Below are 23,252 nucleotides of genomic sequence, written 5' to 3'. Positions count from 1 at the left end.
AAACCATGACATTAACTTTCACTGTTACGCAGACGACACACAACTGTATATTTCAGCCAAGCTCGATAACAAACATAGATTAAAGAAAATAGAGGACTGTGTAAAAGACGTGAAAGGCTGGATGTTGCGTAACTTCCTCCTTCTAAACAGCAACAAAACAGAGGTCCTGATTTGGGTCCAAAGGTGGCAAGAAATAAATTATCAGATTTTATTTTAAATATTGCTGACTTTACAGTTAAACCTGGTTCAGCAGCAAAAAATCTTGGTGTTATAATTGACCCAGATTTATCATTTGATCAGCACATAGGCAGTAATCACTAGGACAGCTTTTTTACATCGCCAAGATTAGAAATGACTTATCCCTGCAGGACGCAGAAACATTAGTACATGCCTTTATTACTTCAAGGCTTGACTACTGCAACACACTACTGTCAGGACGCACCAGCACAAATTTAAGAAACCTTCAACTAGATCAAAATGCTGCAGCCAGGGTCCTCACTAAAACTAGAGAATTTGAACATATCAGTCCAGTTCTATCATCACTTCATTGGCTGCCTGTTAAATTCTGCATCGATTACAAAATTCTGTTATTAACATATAAAGCTCTACATGGGCTCGCTCCTGAATACCTTCAAGATACTATTTCCTATTATGAGCCTCCATGTTTACTCAGATCACAGAGTACTATAATAGTTCTCAGAATTCAGAAGGCCTCAGCTGGGGGAAGAACTTTTTCTTATAAAGCCCCCCAACTCTGGAATGATCTTCCAGAAAATGTTCGGGACTCAGACACAGTGACAATCTTCAAACCTAGGCTAATAACTCATTTGTTTAGTTTATCCTTTGGTAGTTTTCTGCTTTACATATACCTAAAGATATTAAAAATAATTTTAAGATTTTAATAATTTTAAGACCAGCTGCCCATGCTCCAGCCACCACCACTTGCCTTGGAGCTGCCCGCCCCCTACACTGAAGTTTTCACAGATTCCTAACTGTTATTACCAGTAGATTGACGAGAGGATACGTCCCCCTTGTGAGCCTTGGTTCCTCCCAAATTTTCCTCCTCAGCTGAGGGAGTGTTTCCTTGCGAATGTCGCACTTGGCTTCGCTCACCTGGAGATTTTTACATTCTTTACATTTTTATATTTCATGTTAAAACTTTGTCTTACTGCAATTCTGTGAAGCTGCTTTGTGACATCAGTTGTATAAGGCACTATAAAAATTAATTTGATTTGATTTGATTCGACTAAAATCATTTACTTTAACCAGCTTAATTACATTTTCATACTAATATGATTCTTTGTTCAGTTATCATGTTTGTTACGACCTTGTCTAGGGGAAAGTGGCCATGGCAGTGTATGTGATGATTTACTGACAGTAAATGTATGATGAGAAGAAATGAAAAGAATAAGATACTCAAATTGTTTGACAATCAAAGTGAAGACAAACATTGATACAACTTCAAGAGTGACCCAGGCCATAACAACAAACAAAAACCCAGCTGAACAAATAAATACCTTACCTAGCAGTGAACCAAAACAAAAGACGAATATGCTTCCCTAACTCACTGACATCTGAACACAGAATAAAAAACCCTTGTTCCCAAAACAAAATGGCAGCCACTCCCTACACCTGGCACTGTATATGTAACCCCTACCCCATTAATTATGGCTAGAATAAGGGTCCTGAATTCCAATTCCCCTCTTCCTCAATGTAAATTAATAACACCTCAACCACACTAAAGAGATAATCAAATACGCATGTATAAAAAATTAGACTTTTACTTAATGTTTCAACAATGTACTATTGAGCTTATATGTGTAGCTCTTGTTATGAGTTTTCTAATCTTTTGATAGAAAATTTACATTACACAAATGATCAGATACCAAATTTACAGCTTATTTTTACACAATATGCTGTTGAATAAACCCACCTAACATAAGTGCATAATTTCACTTTACAGACCAATAACAAATTCAAGTTTTACATAATCACAACCATTTGTTTAGGTGTATGTTACACTATATGATATAGTACATATTGAAAAGAGCACTGAATGACAGAAATGAAACGTAACTTTAAACGATATCTTAACTCTTGTGGGCCCACGGTCTTAAATACTCAAAACTTAAAATTATGAAAACATAAAAATGTTGCAGGCCTGAGCTGATGCTCGGGAACGTGGAGACCCAAAACTTAAGTGGTCGCTTCACTCAACAGAGCAAAAAGAAATATTAGAACGGTGTACCTTGGTTTCACTAGGTAGGAGAGAATGAGAGCACCATATCCCGGCGCCAGTGTCGTGGTTGACAGGAGTAGACCACCCCCTTCAGGCAGTAATGGAGAGGCTGAGCGTGTTCCCTCGAAGCCAGAGGAACTCTGAGCCACGAGGGGACTCAGAGCGCTATGTGGGGCAGAATTACTGAGTTTCTGTGTCCAGCGCAACGAAAAGAGTGTAACAATGCTCGTTTTTCGAACACCACAGTCTTTATGAGCAATGGAGTGAGAGCAAATAACGACTACAAAAAAAAAAAAAAAACAGCACAGCAGGCTAACCACCCGTAGCTCCTCAGCAAGGCTAGCTAAGTTATAAACCAATAGATTCCCATTTGGAACTCTTCACAAACGTGGCACAAGCAGTCTTCAGTATTAACTATAATTACCGAGTGGGCAATTGATGTAATAACTGACAAAAGATAGCGGTGTTAAGTTTTTTTCTTAACTTTGCTTCTACCGTTGTTTTACTCCCGCGCCATCTCCGACATCTTGTCTCTCTCCCTCTCTCTCTTAGCCCCTCCCCTTCCACTTTTTTCACTCATTGCGTACATCCCTTGATATTTTAAGCTACCAAACAAACCAATAAAATGTAATATATATCTTGGAACTATATATACAGTTTATTCAATTTTTATCTTGGATTTGGTCCAAATGAAATTACTTATTTGTTTTATTGTAGTAAGAGAGCTATAATTTTAACCAAGGCTACACCCTCCCCCTTCTAAATGGCTAATGTCCTCATTATGCCTGCTGTTATTTATCATTTTTTTTTCTTTTTTTAACTTTTGTATTTTTCTTGTTAACATGTGTCTTAGTTGACACTGAACTTACTTTGACTAAGCCTAGAGTCATAGAGCATAGAGCAAATTGCTACAGGATTTTTCTGAGAACTAAGTCTTGGGACTCGGCAACCCTCATGGTGCTCACTGAACTGTATAACCATTCCTTTGTGAATGATGGCTACAGGGCAATCTGTAGGCTTTCCAAGTTCATCATAACTTAGCCGAATGGCAGGTCTCCTTTCTCTCCTGGATGAACGGGTACAAATAGGTCCAACATCCTCCACTGAAGTATTAGAATCAGGGACGTCTCCCACTTTTAAATCTGTGTCCACCACAGTATCAGTATGTGGTTTCCTCCATTTCAGCATTCTCCAGAAAGGTCCTTGGTGCCATTTCAACAACCTCTGGGCTTTGATCCATCTCACCATTATTCACTGCTTGTCTATCATCTTCAACCTCATCAGTTCGTTCAGAAGGTTCCAACATCTCTCCTAGGTGCCTTCGCACATTTACAAGGTCTATCTGAGGAGGTTGATGCACTTCTTCACTCTCAGGCTCTGAGGTTTCTTCACTGCTTTCCACCAACTCTAGCCTTTGTTCTTTTACTTTGTCTCTGTGCTCTTGTTACAGATCTCTGTGGCACAATTTCCACATCTGAAGATTCTGGCATTCTTACCAAATATCCAGAGGGGAAAAGATGGTCTCTATGTAAATTCTTAACCGGTACAGTACAGTAAATTTGGCATTTTTCCAATCACTACATGAGGCAAAGACTTCCATTTATCTTGTAGTTTATGTTTCCCAGTTAAACCAAAATTCCGAAGAAGCACTCTGTCATCTTCTTCTAGGGGTTGGCTTCTTACTCTTTGGTCATAATGGGCCTTGTTCTTTTGATGGCTTTTTAAAGATGCTGTAGATGCCAACTGATATGCTTGTTCTAGTGATTGTCTCATCTTGGCAATATACTGCTGATAGTGGACTTCATCTTCTCCATCTGGAGATGTGCCAAAGCAAATGTCCACTGGCAAACGCGCTTCTCTACCAAACATTAGAAAATATGGTGAATAACCAGTGGCAGTGTTTTTCATGCAGTTATATGCATGGACAAGCTGACTTATTTGTTGGCTCCACTGCTGTTTCCTTGCAGGATCAAGTGTTCTGAGCATGGAAAGAAGAGTGCGATTAAATCGCTCAGGCTGAGGATCTCCCTGAGGATGATATGGAGATGTTCATGACTTTCTTATCCCCAACATGGTCAGAACTTCCTTAATGAGCTTACTCTCAAAGTCACGTCCCTGATCCGGGTGAATTCTGGCAGGCAATCCATAGTGCACAAAATACTTCTCAGATAAAACTTTGGCCACAGTTACTGCTCTTTGATCCTTTGTACAGTTGCGAATAGCGAGTGAAATGATCTGTCACTATGAAAACATTTGTGATTCCTTTGGAATCTGGCTCAATAGTGAGAAATTCAATGCAAACTAAGTCAAGAGGACCAGTGCTTGTGATCCGGTTTAATGGAGAAGCTCTTTGTGGGAGTGTTTTTTCAGCTGCACATCATCCACATGTCTTAATGTATTGCTCAATCTCCAGGCACATTCGGGGCCAATAAAATATGTCTTTCACAAGTTCAATTATACGATCAATCCCCAAGTGTCCACCCTCATCATGCAATGACTTTGAAACACTGGTTCGATAAGTCTCTGGCAAGACAAGCTACAAAACATCTCTGCCGCTTGTTTTATTCACTACTCTGTATACTATGCCATCTTTCATTGTCGGTTTGGCACTTTCTCTGCATAACCGTGCAACATCTGAATTATCACTTTGTGGAGAATCACAAACATTACCATTTATCATCTCACGCCTCACGGCACCAATGACAGGATCTGTTTCCTGAGCCCTCTGTATATCTTGCCTGCTCAAGCGTTCTAGTGAACTCAACGTCAAGGTGGCTGGGTAAGCATATGCTTCAGTTAGGAGCAAATGCTCATAAAACATTCCCGGAGTTAAGCTTAAAATTCAAATTCCCTAATACTAAAGGGCAGCATATCACTTAGAACCCAACACAGGCTGAAATAGGGACAGATGGGCTGACCCCTGAGCTCACATATACTTCACAAAAAAATACAAGAAAAACCCAGTTCCAAAAGAAAAGACACTACACACCTATTAAACACAACTCATACAGTAAAATACACCAAACAAAATACACTTCGTGAAACAAAAAAACTCAAAACTCTTGAGAAGTCCTTATCCCTCTTCAATCCACTGTGCATTCTCAAAATCATTTATTACTGCCCCTAATCCAACCTAACCCTCTGGTCAGTTCACAGAAATCCCACCGTATTGGTATTTGGCACTTTATCCTCCCCGAACGAGCCCGTTTAAAAGGTCCCTTTCGATCTTTTAATTAAACCTAACCCAGGGAAAGAAAGAACAGTACACAATTATCACTTTTCATCAAACACTTCTCGTAAAAATAAAAGATACGTTTTACTATTTATGCAAAGCACCTTTAAAAGAACCCAAAGCTCAAAGAACTCTACATATCTGTGTCCATTTACCGTATAACACAGCAATACAGCTCTAGAGCGTCAATCATGTTAGTCCTCAACACAGAAGCCACTGCTAGATGCTGAATGAAGTCTCCATTCTACAGGTGAGAGTAAGTATATTCAACAGCCCAGTGCGAATTAACATGAAAAAGCCTACGTTTAGCCATATATTCAAAGAGACCCCCCTCCTATTCACTCCCACCTATTAAACATTACAGGCATTACCTGTAACTCAACCTCCACTGTGCATACCGGGATCACTGCAGTACACTGCAAAAATCTCACCTTAGTAACCCTGGCTTTAGTTACAAGAAAATGTTTAAAAATGGAGAACATCCACCAATCCACTAAACGGAAAAGAATCAGTCGCACACTGTCGAAGCTGGTTAACAAATGCTTCTGATTAAGAACCAAACGATACTTCAGCTAATATCGCGAGACTCGACTACCCACCTTTCCCGCGAGTTTCTTAAAGGCACAGCTACCTATTTTCTCTGTGAACATACTAGTGGCACTGGCTACATAAATTCTCTCTGCAGGGACTGAAAACACTCCCATTCCTGGTTAGAAAGTGTCTGCACATAGTTTGTAAAGTATATTTGAGCATGTTCGGATTCGCCAGGTTTCAGATGTAAACAACTTAACTCATGGACAGGCCGCTGTCGTCTCTGTATCCTCTTTTTAAAGCCGCTTTAAAGGCATGCTTTAATGCGGCTATCAGGCACATTGCAACAAATAATCTTAAATCTGCCATCGAGACTCTTCAGCTGTGTTTTCGACAGCAGTTACGACGGGTGTGATGTTTCTCAGTGCAGTGTGCCGATGCTATCGGCCGCAATAACACACACACACACACACACACTCATACACTCACACACACTTACACACATTTACCTCCACATTCACTGAGCCCCTCTACGCTGGGTTCTGGGTCTGGGTTTATGGCACCTCAGTGCATCTGTGTGAGACAGAATAGACACACTCTCTCTCCTACACACACACACACACAATAATAATAATAACACAGTGTCCACTCCTCCTCCTCATACAGCCCCTGTGTCCCCTCCTCCTCCTTCTCCTCATACAACCCCTGTGTCTCACCCTCTTCCTCATACAGACACTGTGGTAGACCTCTGTGAGGTGATTACTGTGTCTCAGATTGTGATTTTAATGAAAGTCTGAAATGTTTAGAATAAAAATGTTGTACATCTGTAATTCTAACTTTTCTTGTGTAGATTTTACTGGTGAAAACAGTTCACTTTCAGACTGACCACGACTGGTCTCCTCAGTTCCCAAATGCTCACACAGTGCTGTTAAAGAGGAGCAGAGGAACACAGAGGGAAACTCCACACTGTCACTGCTTTTCTGGCATTAGTCAAAGTGTTTCTGGCATCAGATTCAAAATATTTAAATAAATAGAAAAAAACACTAATAATTTTTTATTAAAATAACTAAAAAAAACTAAAATGTCTCTGTTACTCTGTGCTGTGTCTGTTTTCTCTCTCAGTTTTTAATTGATTTTAAATTTAAATAGGGTTTAAATTATTTGCACATCATTGTGAGTTGTTCATTTACATGTTTCACCCTGATTTAGAGCAGTGGGGAAATACACTATGTTATAAAACAAGGATCTAAGTAAGGGGTGTGTGTGTGTGTTCTGGTAAACCCCACTGTGTGGGGACTAAAAACTGTTTACACAGTCACGTCATGGGGACCTCTTGCGGTATGGGGACAAATAATCAGTTCCCCATAAGAAAAAACCTTTTAAACTAATGTAGGAGCTGTCCTTAGGAGGCCTGTGTGGTTTTTAGAGTTGGTCCATAAGACAAGTCAGTGACTGCACCTGCTCCAATCTGCGGCTACGAGTCTCAAATGCTGTCTTCTTCGCTCACACGTGACTACTTCTGCGCGCTCTCACATTTGCACCAAATATATCAGAGGGAGCGTGGTGCAGAACTAATCTCTATCTGTAGAACTGGGAGGGGCACTGTTCGGAGATTAACCCTTCTGACCAATCAGAGGAGTTAATTTGTGCAGCACTGCCTCCTGAACCATTTTGAGTAGTGATTTTGCACATGTGCATTGAGTTAATGACACAGAAAACCCAGATCTAGAAATACTTATCCTGAGAAATCTGGATCAACTTTATTCATTCTGAACATGTTTTAAAAACTTGAACAAATCTGTGAGATCATTTTGAGTCTGGACAGGGAAAAGGAGACATGATTCTCTGTGAAATTTGGATCAGGATTAAAACTTTTCAAAAGCTGGCCCCAGCTGAGGGAACGTCTTTAGGAAGAACAGGGTTCCACCCCCAAGAGAACTGGAGATGTTCTGGAAGATCATGGTGGACACACACCTCACTCTGGGTTAAGGATTCCTTTCATTTGTGTATGTGTGTGTTGTATAAACCAGTCAGATATTAACTCCAGAGATGGAGGTTTTATCTCCTTTCAGTGCTCCCTGAGAACACATCGTAACCATGGGATTCTTACAGTTCTCTCACACCTACAGCTCTCAGTAACAGTCAGTCTATTTTACACAGGTGTAACACAGTAAAGAGAATTAGGAGAATCTGACCACTCCCCCCTCTCTCCCTGAACTCCTACCAGAGTCTGTACACACCACTGGGTCTGAATACGTACAGTATCCCTTCCTGTGTCCTCTTACTCAGTCTACTGCCCTGTTCACTCTGTTTAACATCCACAGGACTGAAACCCAGAGAGCAGATTCTCCAGTGTCCAGCTGTGTGTCTGTAAAGAGTGACCAGATCATGGAGGACCCTCCTAAAGTCAGCACTGGGGGAGGAGAACCCAGCTGTGTGTCTATGAAGAGTGACCGGTCCATGGGGAAACCTTCTGGATTCAGTAAAGAAGGAAAAGAACCCAGCTGTGTGTCTATGCAGATTGATCGGTCCATGGATCATCCTCCTATTGGTTTCAGCAGTGGAGCTGTCCCCTCTGATCCAGAGTGAGTTACTGTCCTTCAGTGAAACACTGATGAGTGATAAATGAACAAATAAAGAAGGTTAGAACTCCTCTTGCTCTAAGAGCGTGAGAGGACATAGTGGAGAAAGACAGTCCAGAGCTTTGTAGATGGTCAGTCTGTGTTTAAAAAGCTGCAGTAAAAGCGCCTCTTTGTGGAGAAGATTAGACCCTGCTGATCTGTGCAGCTGAACTCTGTGTGTTATAACGGCAGTGGAACCTTCATTATATATCTAGGATTTCCTACTGAATATGGATCCAGAACAGTCTGAATAATTAGTAATATCTGATGATGTAATGTATTGATCAGGTTCTCCACATTATTCAGTCTGTGTTCTGATTCTCCACAGAGTCCAGAAGAAGACTCCTGACAGGACCAGGAAGAATATGGAGTCAATATTCAAGGTGTGTGTGTAAAAAACTGGAGGTGTGTGTGTGTTCCAGTGTTGTTATTATAGGACAGTAATAAAGGCTACTGTTTATTCACTGTAGCAGTGTTGTGATGGAGAGTGATGTAGAGTTTGGTGATGGACAGTGATTCTGGATTTTCTTAGAATAATAAAATATAAATCATTATCACTTCCACCCCTCAGCTCACACTGCACTGTCTGACAGACTCTGTGTTAATATTTCTATTTTAATCAGGAGCTGGAGCAGAGAGTGATCTCTGTGGTGAAGAATCATCTGAAGAGGTTTATGAAGCTGCTGAGTGAGGATTACCCAGCATGCTCTGAGAGAGAGGAGGAGGAGGAGGAGGAGGATGGTGTTAGAGACGGAGTGATGAAGATCACACTGAACGTCCTGAGGAACATGAACCACACACACCTCGCTCACACACTGCAGAGCAGTAAGATTTCAGGGTCCTGTCTTTACTCTTTACACATTTTAATAGAAACAGATCTAAGGATCATCATGATGGAATATTAATAAAATTAATCACAAATATATTTTCATTGTGTGAATATTTGTTCTGTGAAAATATATTCTCAAATATAAATAAACTACAGCTAACGAACTTTTAGGTTTAATTTAATTAAAAACTCTTCATGATCACTACATAATATTTCATATGGTCTTCATAGTTTGTCTAAAACTACATTAAAATATTTATCATGTTTTGTTATCGTGATTATTACCTCTTTTTTTTTTAATTAGGACTGGCTCCTTCTTCTCATCGAAAGCTGAAATCAACCCTGAAGGAAAAGTTCCAGAAAATGAATGAAGGAGTCTCTAATCCTGGAAGCTCAGCTCTTCTGAATGAGATCTACACAGATCTGTACATCACAGAGGGAGGGAGTGGAGAGGTCAATACTGAACATGAGGTCAGACAGATTGAGACAGTGTCCAGAAGACCAGCAGCACAGGAGAAACCCATCAAATGCAGCCAGCTCTTTAAAGATAAAGCCATCAGAACTGTGCTGACTAAAGGAGTGGCTGGAATTGGAAAAACAGTCTCTGTGCAGAAGGTCATTCTGGACTGGGCCGAAGGAAAAGAAAACCAAGACGTCCTCTTCATATTTCCACTTCCTTTCAGAGAGCTGAACCTGATGAAGGAGAAAAGGCTCAGTCTGATGGAGCTTCTTCAGCAGATTTTCAGAGACCCAAAAGAATTAAAACCAAGAGACTATGATCTCTACAGAGTCCTGTTCATCTTTGACGGTCTGGACGAGTGTCGACTTCCTCTAGATTTCCAGAACAATGAGGGATTGTGGGATGTAACACAGTCAGCCTCAGTGGATGTGCTGCTGACAAACCTCATTAAGGGGAATCTGCTTCCCTCTGCTCTCCTCTGGATCACCTCTCGACCAGCGGCAGCCAATCAGATCCCTCCTGAGTGTGTTGTCCAAGTAACAGAGGTACGAGGGTTCAGTGACCCTCAGAAAGAGGAGTACTTCAGGAAGAGGATCAGTGACCAGAGCCTAGCCAATCAAATCATCTCCCACATCAAGTCCTCCAGAAGCCTCTACATCATGTGCCACATCCCAGTCTTCTGCTGGATCTCAGCCACGGTTCTAGAGAGAGTTTTGGGTGGAGCAGAGGGTGGAGAGACCCCCCAAGACTCTGACTCAAATGTTCACACACTTCCTGATCTTTCAGATCAAACACAAGGAACAAAAGTACCAGGGAAAACAGGAGGTTGATCCTCAGAAAACTAGAGAGAGTGTCCTGGCTCTGGGAAAACTGGCGTTCCAACAGCTGGAGAAAGGCAATCTGATTTTCTACGAGGACGATCTGAGAGAGTGTGGCATTGATGTCAGAGAAGTGTCAGTGTACTCAGGAGTCTGTACCCAGATCTTCAGAGAGGAGTTTGGGCTGTACCTGGGGAAGGTTTTCAGCTTTGTCCACCTGAGTGTCCAGGAGTTTCTGGCTGCTTTATACGCATTACTCTCCTTCATCAGCAGAGATGGACTACAACAGAGTTCCACTGATCTCTCTAGGGTCTTCAGAGCATCCACCATGTCAGAGTTCCTACAGCTGCAGTGGACCAGGCCTTACAGAGTGAGAATGGTCACCTGGACCTTTTCCTCCGGTTCCTTCTGGGTCTCTGACTGGAGTCCAATCAGACTCTCTTACGAGGAATACTGACACATACAGGAATCCGATCTCACAGCAGAGAGGAGACAGTCCACTATATCAAGAAGAAGATCAGGGAGAATCCCTCTCCAGAGAAATCCATCAATCTGTTCTACTGTCTGAATGAACTGAATGATCATTCTCTTGTGCAGAAAGTCCAGGAATACCTGAACAGAGGAGGTTCTCTCAGTAGAGTCAGGTTCTCTCCTGGTCAGTGGTCAGCTGTGGTGTTTGTATTGTTGAATTCAGAAGAAGAACTAGATGAGTTTGATCTGAGGAAATATAATCTATCAGAGGAAGGTGTCCTGAGACTGCTGCCAGTGATCAAAGCGTCCAGAAAAGCTGTGTGAGTTCATCATTAATAAATGTTTATTGTACTTTTAGATTTACTGCTGAATTTTCTCTCATTGTTTGAAATCCTTTCACTATTTGATTTGTCTTTCTCACCGACCTCTCTCTCATCTGTCCCTCACTACAACTCCCATGTCTCCACGGGTGATCACATGAATGTGGACATCTGTCCTCCACCAGATATGGGAGGGAAATCCTGACAACATTAAAACTGAAGTGAAGACAACAAAATGAAAATACAAATACGTTTTACTATTTATTTTTCCAAACTTGTGCTCAAATATCACGATGAAATTAAAAATGAAATGTTTAGATTAATTAATACAATTAGAAAGTGAAATAGTTAATTTTCAGTTTAATTTTTCACTTCAGCAGGTGTTCAGCACGTACAAAATTAAAGTTAAAAAAGCTTTGTGGGTCCATGAACTTTTTGGTGATTTTTATTAGAAAAACAGATGTTAAAAATGAAAAAGTGGTGGTTATTTGATTGTCATTTCATTCTCCAAATCCATATAATGTAAAAACAAGCAATTTTTTTTCTTGGAAATCACAACATAAGTGTTTTTCTTTTCTTTTCTTGAGAAACTAGTCTACTTCACTCTGATTGGTTGTACAGCGAGGCAGACACCCCCACTACTCTCCTGTGTTTAAATGTCCTCAGTGGGGGAAAGGCAGCCAGTGAAAGAAATCTGAGCTTTGAAACAAGTTTATTGTGTTGATTATTGTTTGTGGAGCTTGTAGCTGTCAAATACATCCATTAGAGTCGTCTCCCGCGGTGTCTGGGTCCATTAGGTGCTGAAACAGAATGAGTTCTGCTGAAGTATGGGACTGTGTTTGTCCCGCCTCCTTGGAGCAGCATCACAATAACTCTGCCCCTGATTGGTCTACAGACTTGATTGACGTGTCGTTGGAACGCTAAGAGCCACACGGCAGTGTGTGTGTCATGGGGATCATATTTTAATTATTATTTAAAGTTGTACATTGTTTGTCAGTACTCTAGACACAAACATGAGGATTAGTAACGAACTGTTTAACACAGAGACTCTAATGTGTTCTGGTTTTGAAGGGTTTTTTTAAGTGTTTACTATTGGGAATGTTTCTCTGATGACACAAATACAATGGATTTCCGGTTTGAGGAAAATTAAAAGACAGACCGTTTTTCTGTTCCTTATTATTTGTGAATTTATGTTGTGATTTCAAATAAATATTAGTTTTTATAGTATATGGGCTTGGAGTATAAAATAAATATCTTATTATCATCCATTTTTCATGTTTAAATATCTGTTTTTAAAATGAAAAAAAAATAAAAAATAATAATAATAATAATGACCAAAAAGTACACAGACCCATTTTCAAAATTATGCTGGTATTTCAGAATTAAAATGAAAATTAAAAATGAATAAATAAAAGTCAAACTGATCATTTAAGATTGTTTTCAGATCGTTATGAGTGTTCACTGACAAAAAGAAAATGAAAACAAAGCTCCACTTACTGTTGATTTCTTTTGATCATTTTCCACTTTGCCTTTTATTTTCAGGCTGAACAACATACAAATATGTGTTGATTAGCAGTGGGCGGGGTTACCCTGTCTGCTTCTCATGTGACCCTTGTGGAGCTGCTGGGTGAAGCCTTGGTCAGAGCAGAGCCCTGGGTCACATCAGTCAGCTGCAGGGGTCTGCCTCAGCAGTAGGTGGCGCTTTTCATTTTCTATTTGTCAGTGAAAGCGCCTACAGAGCTGAAACATTAACAGTAATATAAAATGGACCCACTCACAGGTGTAGGGCGAGACTAAAGGTAACACAAGTGAAAATAGACACAAGACCAAAGCACAGAACGAATAGATCCTGACACCATGTAGTCAGCCTGGTTTTCTCTTTACTGACAATTTGACATGTTTGTTTCCAACTGTAACTTTGTTTTTCACCTGCTATTTTTGATATTAAACATTCACATCTCAAACATTAACAGTTAACACCAAAATAGTCAGTAATTCAAATGAAATTGTAGTCAATATCCATGTTATTGAATAGTGTTAAAGAGTAAACAGGCTCTACCTAAAACACCACAAGTGCACACACTCACACTCAGGGCTGTGACTAGAATTAAAGTTTTAGTGAGGTCCACACTGCGGGAATGAACTTCTAATGCTGACTTCTAAATTATGTTACCCATCAATACTCCCATAAACTGCTCTGACCCACTTAGACTATGTATTTTGTTTTACGTTTCCCTCTCTATCTGTCTCTCACTGTGTGTTCATTTTCCTTTCACTTCTCAGCACTGATTACAAAAAAAAAAACAAGAATATTATTATAATCACAAACACCATGCATTATATTAGTAATAATATTAGTAATATACTGCATAAACAATTAAAATTACTATATTAATGCAGCAATTAAAACAGTTCATGTTCTTATAATGTACTAATATACAGCATAGATTACATCATATCATGTTCCTTTTAATAATAACTGTTTAAAGCTGGAAGCAAGTGATTACGATACAGAAATGTGTAACTTATATAATTAACTGATACTGGTATTATGTTTAGATAAATTACAAGATATGCTACTTACAGATTTATTTGTGTTGGATTTTTTTATAAAGTGATTTAAGATAAATATAACGTTACTATAAAACATGTAACTACTGAAAGCATTTTGTATTATTCCAATTCTATACTGTGTTAAGATGTCGTACATTTGTATTTTCTGAGTTAAACCTGTAAATACACACTTGGTAGCACTGTAATGTACGACAGAGTTTTAGGGCCACAGCGTTGAAATAAAATAAAATAAACAAGATTCCGAAATTAAAGTCAGAATTCCGAGAAAAAACTCGGAATAATTCTGAGAAAAAATCTCAGAATAATTCTGAGAAAAAAGGCGGAATAATTCTGAGAAAAAATCTTGGAATAATTCGCTGCGTATAATGGAGCAGACACAGTGTAACTGGAATGCAGTGTGTTGCTTAAGTCATGCTATGGTATAGATTTCAGGAATAAACACTCTTCTCTTCCACATTAGGGCCACAGTGTGATTAGTGTTTAAACCCTGAATCAGTGCACGAACCCATGGCATGTAGTTTCACGATACAATTAATGATCATGAAAATGATGGATCCAGAGCGAGTAGAACTCCGGCGCCCACGAAGCTCCATCGCGTTACGGCTCGGACTCGTACAAAAAACTAAAGCCTTATGCATGATTTATTTATTAAACGCATTCACACGACATGACACAGCCCCTGACTGAGATGCATAAAAGCTTTATTTTTTTTGTCCGAGCCGTAACACGATGGAGCCTCGTGGGCGCCGGAGTTCTACTCTTTTATACTGTGTCTGCTCCATTATACGCAGCAAGATAGTTTTTTTTTCTCAGAATTATTCCAACTTTTTTTCTCAGAATTATTCCAAGTCTTTTTCTCAGAATTATTCAGAGATTTTTTTCTCAGAATTATTCCAACTTTTTTTCTCAAAATTATTCAGAGATTTTTTCTCAGAGTTATTCCGAGTTTTTTTCTCAGAATTATTCAGTTTTTTTCTCAGAATTATTCAGAGATATTTTCTCAGAATTATTCAGAGTCTTTTTCTCAGAATTATTCAGTTTTTTTCTCAGAATTATTCAGAGATATTTTCTCAGAATTATTCAGAGTTTTATTCTCAAAATTATTCAGAGTTTTTTTCTCGGAATTCTGACTTTAATCTCGGAATCTTGTTTTTATTTTTTTTTTTTAACGCTGTGGCCCTAAAACTCAGTCAAAGTAGTGTGATATGATGAATGTGTATTAATTTAAAATAAGAAATTTGACATTCTCAGATGTGATTTTAAATACCCAAGCTTTCGCTAGTTTTCACAGACATCTCCAAGCCACACAAGCCCAGACTGGAATTTCAGATAACACAGAGCAGGCATGTAAACCACTCTCCAGGGACCGTTTTTATGACCCATGGCCATGCAGGGTCAAGATAAGAATCTTTTGTGAGACACTTCTGAGGATCAGTTTATACTCTGTATAAAACTGCTTAATGAAGAACTTTTCAAACTATAGAATTAAACCTTAATTCCCATTGGTTTAAAACAATTTGAAGTTACACATGTGCACAACTGTTTGAAATTAATTCCATTTGGACAATCAAAATGGGTGGGATTAATTTATATTTGTTTAAAGTCATTTTTGTTTTATATGAATTTATGTAGAACCAAGGTAGCCACATACTATGTGTGTATTTGGTTAATAATTATGAAACATGGTTGTCTGAATGATATTTGTGTTAACATATAATCTTTTATATTGCAAAATATGATTCAGAATCCTGGGACATTCATTCAAAAAGGGATGATCTTCAAGTCTTTGTCTTGTCAAAGGTTGTAAATTTTATGTGATATCACTACTAAGGTACAGGAAGCAGCTAATCAGGAGCAAGAGAGGCTCCAATCCTATCCAATTCTCACTCTCTGACGACTATAGAAAGCTATAGATTAAGAAAAGCTATAGTTTAACTTTAGGAAATTAAACGCCACACCCTGAGCATGAAGGAAACCTTAGACCTCTGACCCTCAAAAGGACGAAAAAGCTTCCGGACCGGCAACGAAGAAGATGGCCACATGCACCCTCTGAATGACGTTCTGAGATTAGGAGAAACCTGCCAAGGAGAGACTGGCAGGGACGTGTCTCCCACAAGGCAGCAGATCAGCGATGACAGAGAATCCCCACAGAGAATGGAGGGGTCCCCACAACAGAGGGGTGTCTGCAAAGGGGGAGAAAAGGAATGCCCCGACTGCAACGCTACAAGGCCCATGGCGGAAAGCCCGTGCCGGGAAGCACAGCACGTCAATGACATGATCTTAGCTGTCTCCAGTCTCCAGCATCTCCCGGGATACCTAAGGTCACATGGTTTCATTTCTTTCATTGCTCAGGAGGTTTTTGCTGAATACATGCTGGGATCAACAATAGCCTTTCTAGAATTTAGGGTAATTATCATAGAGAAATTTTCTCATATATTAATCTCCCTGTTCCCTCATGTATCGCTGTAATCCATTTCATTATATGAATGTATAATCAATATTCATTATTTGATATTATTATTAATTAACCAGTTGTGTGAAAAAACACTCCTTGGATATTTGTGTGTGCACGTTTCTTGTACAGATTTATTGCTTCTAGTTCAGATTCAATTTCAGAGCCAAAAACCTACGGCGGGTCAATGAGCATAATTCATTAATAATAATACATTCTAGCAAATCCTGCTGTATAATATGTGAAGATGGCCTACTTGTCCAAGCTAAAACTGAATTGGACACTACATACTATTTAATGACTCCCAAACATGGAGCTTAATTCATTTTGCTTATCAAAATGAATTAAATATTCATTAAATATTCATAATAAAATAATAATTAATTATCATTGACTCCACTATGTAGTGCTTATGCCACTGCAATGTGTGCATACTATTTCCACTACAGCACAATCTGACAAAGTAGCATAACCTGACAGGTATTAGTACGCTCAGCTAATGGTACTGCAGTTAGAGAACAGGTTTTGAATAGCAGTGCTATTTCTGACTAAACCTTCGATTTGTCCTCACAAAGTCTTCACGTTCATGTCATAGCAGCAGTGTCGTATGTTAGTCTGTAATATGTGCATAACATACCTCTCAACAAACTGAGAGTAGGGTTGCCAGATCCAGCAAAAATATTGTGGCGTAGTGTTTATGACAGTTGGTTAGGAGCATGTGGCTGGGCATCGTTAATTAAGGGATGGGCATTCATGTCACCTAGCATGCTGGGTAATAAAGTTAACTTACCGTCACTGAACTTCAGGGCTGGGCATAAGTGATAGCAGGCTTTTCAAATAGAGGTCATGCTTTCTGAATGTTGCTGTTCTGTTTAAAAGAATGCAAGTTTACAAGATTCGACGCCAGCGCGGCATGGGAGTGTTAAGAGGCACAGCTCCATGCAGCATCACCTCGGCTGGACAGCGGAAGACACGGCAGTGCAGCTGAGCTTAGCACTCGAAGGAGAAGCGCTCCAGGTCCTTCTAGACGTCCCGGAATCCGAACACGGCAGATTGGAGTCACTCAACAGCACTCCGTCGACGCTTCGGGCGAACGCCACCTGCAGAGCAACAGCGGCGGGCACTGAGAGAAAGAAGACGAAGCAAGGGCGAAAGGGTGAGTGTCTTGGCAGTGGAATTTAGCACATTAGCGCGGCAGGCTTATCCTCAGTTTCCAGAAGAGGTGCGAGAAGAACTAACATTAGAAGCATTTATTAATGCACTAATACCAGAGTGGCTTCAGCAGCACGTGCGGCTAGCTGCACCATTGAGCCTGGCAGATGCCATCAGGGAGGCGGAGTGTGTTGAGCCGATTGTATGCCGCCCTCTTCCCTCGACAACCATAACACCATGTCGTGTAGCTGATGGAGAGGAAGAGGCTGTGGTACAGCGAGTGACCCAAGACCGACAGATCGTGTGCTGGCGGTGCCGGAAGCGTGGCCATCGGGCACGCCACTGCAGAGAGCCTGAGCCGAAGGGAAACGATGAAGGGGCCAGCCAGTGAGGGGTGGCTTGGCCCCGTCAGCCAATACCCTCGCGATGGAGTTTGTAGCGGGCCGATAGGGGAAACAGCATGGACTTTGGCTCCGGTGTGAGGTGGGTGGTGTTAAACTTACAGCATTAGTGGATACTGGCTCAACTATTTCCATTGTTAGACCTGGGGTGCTGCAGCGAGGCTGGAACATGAAGGAAACTGTGAGACTGAGATCCGTTACTGGTGAAGTCATGATAGTCCAGGGTAGACAAAGGCTGTCATTAAAGCTGGGTCATCAAGTGCTCCGTCACAACTTCTGGCTAGCACCGATTGAAGAGCCCTGTATACTGGGGCTGGACCTGCTTGCAGAAGTTCGCGCCCAGATCTGTGTAGAGACCAAGATGTTGGAGGCCTGTGGGGAGCATTTACAGCTGATGGACACCGAAGGTGAGCAACTGCTTTGTGTGGTGGAGGCCGAGGCTAATAGTTTAAATGCCAGCTGGTGTCAACGCATGGCACCTGGAGGAGCTGAACACGCAGCGCCAGGTTGTGGGGGAGGACCTGCTTGGAGCCAAGCGGCACCTCAGGTGAACTGGGTGGAACCCTACTCTCTCGAAGGAGCTGAACACGCAGCAGTGAGTGAGTCAGGGCACACCCAGGGAACCGAGGGCAGCGCACCCAAGCTTCACAAGGGATCATTGGAGGCCACACAGAGGGCAGTGTGGGAATTATGGAGCAGGAGTTGTGATGGACTGGATGAAGAGCAGCAACTACGCTTGTGGGATTTATTGCAGAGTTATGTGGATGTGTTTGCTGCGGATGAATTTGAGTGCACAAGAACTGATATGGTGGAGCACCGGATTGACACTGGGAATGCCGAACCCATCAAACTATACCAACAAACCACATCGTCTACCATGGGCAAAACATGGACTATAGACGACTGAACGTGGTCACGAAAGCTGACTCCTACCCACTACCACGCATTGACAACACGCTGGATCGGCTGGCAGGATCTCAGTGGTTCAGTTCCCTGGATTTACGGAGTGGTTATTGGCAGGTGGCACTGGCAGACGATGCTAAAGAGAAGACAGCATTCACTATGGGCAGTGGCCTATGGCACTTCCGGGTCATGGCCTTCAGACTGTGCAATGCGCCGGCCACCTTCGAACGACTTATGGAGAGGGTGTTGGCAGCTGTTCCCAGGGAACGATGTGTGGTGTACTTGGACAATGTGTTGGTGCACGCTCCACAGTTTGACGAGGCACTGGAATGTTTGGGGAAAGTGTTCAAGGCAATTCGAGCTGCAAAGCTGAAACTTCACCCCAAAAAGTGCAGTCTGCTGCAGCGTAAGGTGGCATTCCTGGGACACACCGATCCAGCGAAAGTGGAGGCGGTACAGAAATGGCCGACACCAGTCAACATTGAACAGCTACGGAGCTTTCTGGGACTGGCGTCGTACTACAGGTGGTTCATCTTTGATTTTGCTAACCATGCAGCACCCCTGCACCGGTTGACAGAAAAAGGGGCCTCATTCAAGAGGGGGGAAGGACAGGACAGGGCGTTTCAGCAGCTCCGTGCCGCACTCATCTCTGCCCCCATGCTGGCCCTGCCTCGTGCTGGTTGCCCATTCATCGTGGACACTGATGCCAGTAACTTTGGGATTGGAGCTGTTTTGTCCCAGGAGCGGGTGCTTGCTTTTTTCAGTCGTGGTTTGTCCAAGCCAGAGCGGAACTACTGCGCTACAAGGCGAGAACTATTGGCAGTAGTGGCTGGACTGAAACACTTCAGACCATACTTGTACGGCACTCTGTTCATGCTCAGGACCGATCATGCATCTCTAACGTGGCTAATGCATTTTAAAGAGCCAGAGGGGCAGATGGCATGCTGGTTGACAACTCTGCAGGAGTATCAGTTCCAAATCGTGCACCAAGAGGGAAAGAAGCACAACAACGCAGATGCACTCTCCCGCCGGCCATGCGGTGACCAGACATGTCGGTACTGTGAGCGGTTGGAGGGTAGATTTGAACCACAGGCTTGCTGTGCCAGAGTACAACAGGCCTTATTAACACCATGGAGCCCAGGAGGAGGACGCAGAGTTAAAGCAGTTGAGACAGTGGCTAAGAGGGAGGTGCATGCCGGAGTGGTCTGTGGTGACACCACTGGGGCCAGCCATGAAAGCTCTGTACTCACAATGGCAAAATCTACAGGAAGAGGAGGGGTTGCTTTATCGCCGCTGGGAAAGCCCGGTACCAGGAGTGGAAGTGCTACAATTACTAGTGCCACGGGCCCTGCTTGAGGCAGTTCTTAGAACCGTGCATGGACAGGTTGGCGTAGGACACTTTGGAGTGGCAAAACATTGAGACGGCTGAGACAGGGGTTTTATTGGCCAGGCTGCAGTTGTGATGTGGAACAGTTTGTGCGTTGCTGTACTGTCTGTACAGCTAAGAAAGGCCCTACAGAGCGCTCTCATGCACCATTGCAGATGTTACAGTCGGGTGCACCCATGGAACGGGTTGGGGTGGACGTGTTGGGTCCATTTCCAGAGACAGAGCGAGGAAACAAGTATGTCTTGGTAGCCATGGACTACTTTACACAGCCTGATCAAAGTGCTGTCACAACAGCGAGCTGCCTAGTGGATCACTTTTTTCAGTCACTTTGGAGCTCTGGAAGAGCTCCATAGTGATCAGGGAAGAAACTTTGAGGCTGAGGTGATGCAAGAGGTCTGTGCAAGGCTGGGAATCACCAAGACACGGACAACACCATTACACCTGCAAAGTGATGGGCTTGTAGAACGATTCAATCGCACCTTGGCCACACAGCTGGCCATGGTGGTAGAGAGCGACCAAAATGACTGGGACCTACAGATACCATTGGTGTTGTAGGCATGTCATACCAGAGTCCAAGAGTCCACTCAGTTTACTCCAGCCCTGCTCATGCTTGGCCGTGAGTTAAGAACACCCGTTGAATTGGTGTTTGGTGTGCCACCAAGGGTACAGCAGGGCTGTGACAGCACGTCTGAGTATGCAAGAAATTTACTGCAATGGGTGGAGGCGACCCATCAGTTGGCAATGGGGAACCAAAGAAAAGCCAGCAAGTGTCAGAAACGGGCCTACGATGTGAGTGCTGGGGGGTGGGGGGGGGGCAATCGCCTCAGGAGCAGCAGTTTGGCTTTTTAACCCCAAGCGACGAAAAGGCAAGTGTCCAAAGCTTCAGAGTGACTGGGAGGGACCCTAAATGGTGACAGGCCGGCTTAGCGATGCGGTGTACCGGATTAAAACGGGACGGTGTTTCGTGGTGGTGCATCGTGACCGCTTAGCATCATTTGTGGCACCTGTGCCTAGGAACAGTCGGGAAATACCCAGCCTCGGATGTCCAGTCTCAGATGTCGGAAGCGGTGTGGCGCGCGATGGGGCACGCAGTTCGGCGCGGCCTAGAAGTAAATGAAGCAGGCCTCACCACCTTAAGGACTTTGTTACCTAGTCAGACACAGAAGAGTGAGCACCGGGACGGTTAGCTCCTGGGGGGGGCAATGTGGCATAGTGTTTATGACAGTTGGTTAGGAGCATGTGGCTGGGCATCGTTAATTAAGGGATGGGCATTCATGTCACCCAGCATGCTGGGTAATAAAGTTAAGTTACCGTCACTGAACTTCAGGGCTGGGGATAAGTGATAGCAGGCTTTTCAAATAGAGGTCATGCTTTCTGAATGTTGCTGTTCTGTTTAAAAGAATACAAGTTCAATAAAGCTTCTGAATATGAGCAATCTTCTAGCTTCTGGGTCGTTCACTTCATCACAATATACAGACCAAAGTCTGTCGAAAACCCATGTCCTAGAAATATGGGAGATGGGGAAAACGTAAAAACACAACTGAGTTCCGGTCCTCTGTGTCCTCGTAGCTAGTTGCAGCCATGCTCACACTGTGTACACACATCATCAAACACCAATTTATTAATTACCAAAACTAGCTTTGTTAGTTTAAGCTAATTTTAATGATAAAATATATTCCAGTAGGGCTGTGTGAGAATGTGATGATATGATACATATCACAATGCAGGGGTTACGATTCAGTATATATAAAATGTAATAAGAAATTTTTATCTTAGAAATGAAAGGGATTGCAAGATTCCTAAAAATAAACAAAACAACAAAAAATACATATAAAAGTGAACATGTATGTAGTATAAATTGCCTTTGTTGTGGAATCCAAAATTCCACAATAAGCACACACTTCAGCTCTGTACACTACGGGAGCTGCTCTAGCTTTCACACAGAAACAAACGCAGCATTCATCATAGACATTACCTGGAAAAGTCAGAATCAGTGCATGTGAGAACAGAGCGAGAAATGATTCTCCAGCACAAGTGCTGCTCCACGGTCCATCTGTGTTAAGGTACTACTCCGGGATATCTCTGAACCTGATGCCCAGGGGTTTCTCTAGAAATTCGTTGGCGCTCATGCCATCCTTGGCCAATGCCATCAGATAGGTTCACTAATGCTTATGTTCTGAAGTTACTTGTTTACAATGGGGTGGGAGAGTCTAATGACTGAAGACAGTACAACAGCGCACTCTGGCAGTCAGGAGTTTAAACACTGTGAGGAGGAAACATCAGGCTACAACAGTCCAGTGAACATTTACTAGTTTCAAAAAGAAGGGACCTTATCGTCACACCACATGCTGGGTTTATTCTGTTTTTACAGACTTGCTGGGTGTCATTTCACCAAGGACTCCTGTGAAATTCTGGGATCAGCTCTACAGTCTGTAACCTCCTCCCTGAAAGAGCTGGACCTCAGTAACAATGTCCTGCAGGATTCAGGATTGGAGCTGCTCTCTATTGGACTGAAGAGTTCACTCTGTAAACTGGAGACTCTCAGGTAAATCTTTCTGTAGAGTCAATCCTGAATGAACAAGTAGATTAGAAACTTTAACTCAAGTTACAAACAATATATCAATCAAGTGAACTTATTCTAAATGAATAAAGAAGCATATGGACAGTATCATCACTCCATGTCTTAACCCTCTACCGGCGGGATAAAATTGGAATTCCACATAAACACGTATATAACTCTGCGAGATTTTATCCTAGAAAAAAAATACAACATACCTCGGAAACCTTGAAGGGTCTACTTTCCAACTATACATAGGATGAAACGATATATATATTTATATTCTTGTGAGAGAAGCGTAAACA

General features: G+C 42.1%; 1 protein-coding gene and 1 pseudogene across 1 annotated transcript in view; both read left to right on the top strand.

Moving 5' to 3' along the window:
• The window catches only part of LOC136694219 (zinc finger protein 850-like), a 517,486-nt gene that overhangs the window by 177,042 nt on the left and 317,192 nt on the right, over positions 1–23,252 (top strand). Inside the window, exon 3 of the mRNA XM_066667613.1 lies at positions 15,619–15,626. Within this exon, the coding sequence (XP_066523710.1) occupies positions 15,619–15,626 (8 nt within the window). The remainder of the gene's footprint in view (positions 1–15,618; positions 15,627–23,252) is intronic.
• On the top strand, positions 8,486–11,525 carry LOC136694014 (NLR family CARD domain-containing protein 3-like; annotated as a pseudogene).

This window comes from Hoplias malabaricus, chromosome 4 (assembly GCF_029633855.1).
Source record: "Hoplias malabaricus isolate fHopMal1 chromosome 4, fHopMal1.hap1, whole genome shotgun sequence".
Taxonomy (NCBI): domain Eukaryota; kingdom Metazoa; phylum Chordata; class Actinopteri; order Characiformes; family Erythrinidae; genus Hoplias; species Hoplias malabaricus.
The sequence above is the reverse complement of the archived record's forward strand: the minus strand, read 5'-3'. Positions and strand labels throughout refer to the sequence as shown.